We start from the raw sequence: 7437 nt of genomic DNA on the forward strand, positions 1-7437 counted from the left end.
CCAGGCTCGAAGCTCAGGCTGCATCTGCTCTCATGGGTAAGGCAGGGGCTGCCTTTGGCCCAGAGAGCCTGCCAACCGTGCTCTCCAAGTGCTCGCTTGCTGTCGGACCCCAGGCCAGGGTGTTAGACACGTCATTTCTTGTTATCCCCATAGCCACTCTTGAAGGTAGATTGTTAAAGATGAGGAAGCCACGGCCTTGAGAAGCAACCTCTTTTAATCCTGCAGCTGTTAACAACTTGTGCTCAGTGGAACTGGGATTTGAATGAAGCTATAGCCTGACTCCAGAGTCCCATTTCTTATTGTGACTCCAGTAGCTCTTAATGCCTCTGCACTTTAGGATCACCTGGAGAGCTCAATAGATACACAAATTTCAGTGCTGGGCCCAGCCCCGAAGATTTTGGCCTGGGTGGTGTGGGGTGAAGACCAGGCATCTGCATGTTTTCAAAGGTCCATAGCTGATTCCGTGTGCAGTTGGACTGCGAGCCAGTGGAGTGTCTGAGGATGCCTTCCTGCCCGGTGGGACACGGGGTGTTGGGTTCTGCGTGTCCCGCCCCTCATGGTTCCTTCCCTGCCGCAGGTCTGGTAAAGGATGCGGCCAGGCCAGCGTACTGGGTGCCTGACCATGAGATCCTGCACTGCCACAACTGCCGGAAGGAGTTCAGCATCAAGCTTTCCAAGCACCACTGCCGCGCCTGTGGACAGGGCTTCTGTGACGAGTGCTCCCATGACCGCCGGGCTGTCCCTTCTCGAGGCTGGGACCATCCTGTCCGAGTCTGCTTTAACTGCAATAAAAAGCCCGGTGACCTTTAACCCCAGCTCCCTCTCCAAGTCCTTCACAATTCCTTAGGTTCTCAGGGTTAGAAACAGAAGTCTCATTGAGGTAGGCCCTCCCCCTGGTCACCTGTTGTGGTGTGTATCCTCTGTTCATCCTGGGGCACTTTCCCACAACGTGGGGTAGGGTAGATGGCAAGCTGTGGTGAGCCTGGCGGCAGGCCCGAAGGCGTGAACCCCTCAGGGCAGGGGACCGAGCAGCTGATAGCAAAGGGGAATGAACCTGAATCCGTTGCATTTATTTCTTTAAAATAATAAATAAATACCCATAGAGACACATGAAAGGAACGTGGCGTATATTCAGGCTGCTGCTGGTTGCGAAGACTTTACCACAAGTCTGTGCCCAGCACAGGGATAAGGTGGCGGTGGCAGCAGGTCCCCACAAAACCGAGCCAGGTCCAAAGCCACTGCGTTGCTGGTCGCCTTCTTTCCAAGCCTTCAAAGCCTCTCTTTTCCTTGCCTTTTCCCATCATGCCTCCTGGCCACCTGGGGAAGTGGGCTTCCCAGGTGCTTGCTTGGAATATCGTAAAGGATCTACCTGGGCCCTCCAGAGCTGGATCCCAATTCTTGGCCTACACCTGTTTCAGTCCGAGACCACTCAACTTAGCGTGCAGGTCACCGGAGTGGGTGGAGAGTGAGGGGTAGGGTCCTCAGCCCTGAGAAGTCACAGCGCAGGTGATGTGACAGCGTCGTTCCTGGGGAAAGCTTGGAAGGAAATGGCCCTTCCCCAGTCATGTCTCCTGCTTGTTGCTGCTTCTGTCTGTTCATCCACTGGGCTTTCCCAGAGGCTGTACCCTGCTCCCAAATAGAGTACCTGCTTCCCTCCCCCTCCAACCCCTTCAAGCCCACCATCTGCTTGAGTGTTGCACTAGGATTTTTATTGCTTATTTTGAAGTGTCTTAATTCTTTCCCAGACACATGACCCCTCTAGCTGTTGGAGGCATGGTCATGAGAAATCTTCCAGGGAAACAGAGCACAGAATGGACTGTTAGTTGGGTTTTTTGGGGTGTTTTTTTTTTGAGTATATATAAATATTTCAACAGATCATTAAGGAAAAATTCTCTCCGGTCCTTGCAAGAGAAGTCAAATGAACTTTTGTTTCTCATCAAGAGCTGGGACACCCATGTCTATCATGACTGGAAAAAGACTGTTGTACTGAAATCTTGTCATCATGGTGGATTTTATCTTCAACGGCCAAAAATGAAGAATTAAACGTGACAGTTCCTGACTGAACTAGTGGGTGGGCTGAGCTTCGGGGAGGTATGCGGCAGACATTCCAGCGTGAGTGTCCCTGTGACATGAGCCCTAGAATGTGTTGGTTCTCAGATGCTCCCTTACCGCCCCCTGTGGCCCAGTGACAGGCCCTACTCTAGTACTGTGTATCATCAAATTCGCCATCATAAAGGAATCTTCCTGCTCAACATGGACTGTGCTCTTTTCCTTTAAGTCTTGCTCCCTCTTCGTAGTTGATGGGAAAGTAGCTGGTGGCTTTCAAAGCAGAAACCGAGTGAGAGGCATATTTCTAGGGTGGTCATATTTTACCTGCAAATACCTCAGTTGATTAATAATTTAAAAAGCACAGCTAAATACCATAAACTCAGTATCATATGGATTTTAATCTCTTTGGATAGAGATAGCATGTTGCAGCTCAATTCGCTAACTGGGACCAGGAACTTGGCAGATTTCCTTTAGGGGATGTTTACTGATGTCAGAGATCTTTCTCGTGGTTAGAGGGCTCCGTGCATGCCCACTGACCATGCTGCTCTCGTACTGCAGCTGTTCATCAGAGCTTTCCACAGGGTGAGAGACCAGGTTGGTGAGGGGTGGGGGGCGGAGCTGCAGCACCAGCTGAGTGAGCTGTGCTGGCCTGGTCCCGAGTAGGGCAGCTGTGTCGGGTGCTGTGCCATGCAGTGGTGGCAGCTGCTTAACAACTTGTGTTCTCTGGACTCCACTCTGGTGGCTGTGGGATCACAGTCCCTGGGGAATCCACTCACAGTAGGAGACTAGGTGTTAACTGGTGACATGGAAACACGGGGGAACTTTTTTCTACCTTTTTTATCTGTCACTCCCTTCTTCATTCCCCTGCCCTACCTTGTCCAACTCCTCTGTCTGTCCCCCACTGTCTCATCATCCTTGTGGCCACTGACACTCTGGTCTTTGGCCCTTCCCTTCTTTTTCCTCATCTTTGTCTTTCCTGCGCCTGTCCCTTTTGTCCTTATCTTCTGCTCCTTGGATAGCGGGGCAGGGTGGGGGAGGCTTTGGGGAGGAGAGGGGTGTGTGGTGGTGGCCTGTGTTAGACCTGGCTGTTTGTCTTGTCACCGTGCAGGTGCACCCTGAGCATCTGAGTGCCACGTGAGTGATGCAGAACAATCTTCTGAACTTCCGTACACCAGTGAGACCAAGAGAGGAAAGGAAGGGAACTCAGTCAACCTAACTGGACGTTCTCTCTTGCCTGAGACATCCAATCCCAGCCTCAACTAAATACGGGTTGAAAACCAGCTAAATACAGGACAAAAACAAAAGCATTAAAAAAAACAACAAAAAACCTATTGAACTATCATACATACACATTTCAGTTTGATTAATTTTCTGTAACTGAACATAATCAACCAGCACCCAGAGGAAGAAACAACATAACTACCCCAGAAATTGGTGCCTCCCCTACCAGGAATACCCACTACCCTGACATCTAATAGCACAGATTATTTCCCCTCCTTTTAGGGAGGTGCTACATAAAGGCTTGAATAACTCTGTGGTTTAAAAGACTTGCTCATAAGTGGAAGAAATAATTGTTGAACATAGCTGAGAGCTGTGACTAAAGATTTCAACTTGTGGCTGAAAACTAAGTGGCCTAAATAATGGGACCCAGTGGGATCCTTATACATCTCTTGGGTTTAACTCTGCTGGTTTGACTTATTTGAGAAATGGAAAAGAGAATATTTAGGTGTCTGTTATGTGCCAGGCACTCTGTGTGCTAGGAGCCCTGTATGGTTGACAACTCTCACAAGCCCAAGGGTTACCTGGCAAATGAGACTCAAAGCTGGGGTCTGAGTACCGCAGGCCTGGAGACTCCAATGACGTGTCTACACCACACCACTGGCGGATGGCATTGCAATATAGAATTTCTCTTAAATTTTCTTCCCCCCTCTTGGGTTGTGAATTCTTTTGCATTTCCAGATAAGATACGCTCAGTATCTTCCTTTAGAGGAAAATTAAAATAAAAAAAAAATCAAGGTACCTGCTAACTGATGTTCCAGGAAGGGCTTAACTTTATATCGAATCATCGGCATCGTCCTCAGGTTCTCATGGTAAAGGACAAGTAATTTCCTTTCTCACTAAGAACAGCTGAGAGACTTGTTTTGAGATTAAGCAAGTGGTCTAGCCTGTAACATTGGAGCTAAGCTTCCAATTTTGGGGGAAAAAAGTAATTTTACAACCATATTTGCATTTTTTATTTCAGAACTACCATTGGGGAGAAAATTGAACGCACAATGGTAACCCATTAACTTTCCTTATCACTAATGGAGTTCGTTTTTAGTTGCTGGACAAGATAGGAGCTCTAGGTTGTTAAATCACACCCAGTGCAAATGTTTTTGTACTTAGGAAACTCATAGCTTTATGAGCACAATAGCCCATGTGGTATGGGGGCTTGTGGGTGAGAGAATTAGGGATGTGCCCATATGACCAGGGCCGTCTTTGAAACCCATTTGTAGACAGCAAGTCTTTCTGCGTCTGGTGGATTTGGGTTGAGTCCACCGATATAAGAAGCTAATACTGAGCGATTTTATCCACTGCCAATGGTTTCAACTGCCACCTTCAACTGATGATACCCAAATCCTTGATCTAGCCTGAATCTCTCTCTAAGGCTCTGGCTCCATCCCTAGACAATTACCTTCCATGTCTGGAAGATACTGCAACTCAGAGCCTAAATGGATTTCGCAGCCAGCAGGTCACTTCAGTTCTGGTTGCCCTGTGCTATTGGCAGCATTTGTATCTGTACCTTTGGTCAGATTATGGCCTCTGCAGAGAAAGTCCTCTTTGCTCTTGCAGCAGCTGCTTTTATTCAGATGATGCCAGGAATGCAAGTGGGTGGGTGTTAGGAGCAAGCAGAGATATGAGCAAAGCTAGGATGACCAGCCCAGGAGTCACCTGTGGGAGACAGAGGTGGGCATGGGAAAAGAGGGAAAATGAACTGAAGCCGAGTAGATCTTAAATTTTCCAAGTAAAAATCCCATTCCCTCAAACACGAGAGGCCTAACAGATTCTCGGACTTGAGCAGGAGGGAGACCCTGCTGGCTCTGCCATTAGCAGGAGACCTTGGGCAAATCACTTTCTTCCCAGTTTTTTCTTCAGTATATCAGTGACCACCACCAGTATACTGGAGTGACCATTTCATTAAAAGGGAATAATGCTGACAAAATTGTTCATTCAACAGACTGAGCTTCTCATTGTGGCAAGTGCTGGGGAAGCTAAGCTTCCTGGAGGTTTCTGTGAAGCTGAGACTGAACAGTTGGACTTTTCAGGTGAAAAGGAGTGAAGGACAGTTGGAGCAGAGACCTGTTGAGGGAGGAACTTGAAACATTTGTCCTGAGAGCACCAGGTGGGAATTGCAGATGAGGCAACAGGATAAGGCATACATGATCAAATCTCAGGTCTCAGAAGGCCACACATTTCGTTCATTGCTGTGGCAGTCGCCATGCAGTGGGAGGCCTGGAGAGGAGACACTTGAAGGAATGGGCCCAGAGGCTTTTAGCAACATGTACAACTGGAGAAATGGAAGGAACTGAGCCTGCAGTTGTTTTTGGAGGTGGTTATGGGGAAGGTTTAGATCAGGACACATCCAGGGCTGACAGGTAAGCAGGGCAAATTAGTCTCAGAGGATACTTCTGGGGACCCGTGTGGGGGGACACTGAGGAGGCAGTCAGTACCCTCCAGAACATGTTGGACCAGCTGAATTCTAGTGTGGCTATGTAGCAAGATGGTGAGGCAGGTGTTTATCTGTGGGCATTTTTTATAACCAGTAGGAGCCATTGTTCTCATGTGTTTAGAAGACTACAAGCAAGCAAACACCAGGCCACTTAAACGGTTTATCATAGCTCAGTGCTGCTGCCACTGTTCCTTTGTGCTCATTCTGTCACCTGGGAACAGGGCAAAAATGCCCTAAGAGACCTGCAAGAATACTTCGAGACTATGCAACATGCTAATCTTTAGGACAAGTGTTAACAAGCAAGCAGACCAAAATGCTTAATCGACTTCTCAGCTAAGTTTAACCATTTCATACAACCTAGACCAAATGTTAGGAGCCGTGACTGCTAACCAGAGATCAAGAACAAATTGCTAAATTTAAATTAGAAGTTTTGAAAGCCTTCCTCCTTCTTTTTTAAAGCCTAAGGGAAATCTGAAATGTTTCTTTGACAACTCTGTGTGCCTAACCAGAAGCTTGGGCTATGGCACAGTTGATAAGAGGAGTTAAGGTATATGGAGATTGAGTCATACATGTCAGAACTCACCTGGTATTCTCGAGTAGTCAGAAAGTCTCCACTGTTTGGAGAGATCAAAGTTGGACTGAGTAGCCAACCATGGGCTTTCGGCTCCACTGAAATAGTACAGAACTGTGGGGGAAGCGCTGCATTAGATGTGCAGTACCAGCGATTCTAAATTGTAGATCCTATAATGAACGTACGTGTGTACTGGGCTAACTTAGACCCTGACGGGACAAGAGCATGGATGGATGTTAGGGTCGTGGCTCGGCATTTATATTTCTTTGTGCTCTTGGACAAGGGCATGTCACCACAGTTAATCCAAAAGACCCTCCAGTGCCACTGGCCACATGGACCCCACAATTGTGGGACCGACGTACATACAGGTCAGTATGCCAGGGCGGCAGAGATACAGGGACAAAATCTAAATGATTGAACATCTAAGAATTTCTGTAATTAGCAAGCTTCTTGCCCATTAGTACCAGAAAACTTCATTTACCCAGTGATTAAGTATCACGAAATGTTAGCAAGGCACAGAGTTGCACCGAGCCACTCCTGATTTCTCCACAGTACTCGTTGGAGTACACAAGTCAAGTATTGTCAGTGACTGGAGAGCATGAAAAATGGAGAATGTGATCTCAAGTCTTATGGTTCCAAGTCCCAGCTCTCCACTTAACTAAGTCTGTGATCCAAGGCAAGTCACTGAATATCTCTTTGCCCAGGCTTCTCCACCTGTAAAATGATGCACATTTTTATATCACTACTACTGTCCTACCTCTTTATCTGTTAAGGAGCAAATAAGATGGGGGCAAAGTTCTTTATAAATGAGGCACTAAAATTATTATAACATGTAGCTCATTTATCAGATGACCAATCATTCCTTTTTTTTTTTCCATTTGGTTCTCTGTACATTAAGTTGTATTAGGCCAAGTTCTGACAGGAAATAGAACAGTCAAGATTGTACAACTGAAGAGTTTAACTGGTGAAGCATCCTAGGCTAGCAACAGTGAGGTCCAATTTACCAGCTGGAGGTCTGAGGGGACAAAAGGAGAGAAGTTACTGGAACCCAGAGAGAGCTGTGTTCCAACAGAAGCCCTGGCCTTGGGTACAGGAACATGGCCACACC

General features: G+C 47.3%; 1 protein-coding gene across 3 annotated transcripts in view; it reads left to right on the forward strand.

Moving 5' to 3' along the window:
• ZFYVE1 (zinc finger FYVE-type containing 1) overlaps positions 1–2252 on the forward strand; it is a 49779-nt gene extending 47527 nt beyond the window's left edge. For all 3 annotated transcript variants that reach the window (XM_019733362.2, XM_074327255.1, XM_019733363.2), the window contains one exon: positions 578–2252. In XM_019733362.2, coding sequence (XP_019588921.1) covers positions 578–810 — 233 coding nt within the window. In that variant the 3' untranslated portion in view covers positions 811–2252. The remainder of the gene's footprint in view (positions 1–577) is intronic.
• Positions 2253–7437: the final 5185 nt, after the last annotated feature.

This window comes from Rhinolophus sinicus, linkage group LG03 (assembly GCF_036562045.2).
Source record: "Rhinolophus sinicus isolate RSC01 linkage group LG03, ASM3656204v1, whole genome shotgun sequence".
Lineage (NCBI taxonomy): Eukaryota > Metazoa > Chordata > Mammalia > Chiroptera > Rhinolophidae > Rhinolophus > Rhinolophus sinicus.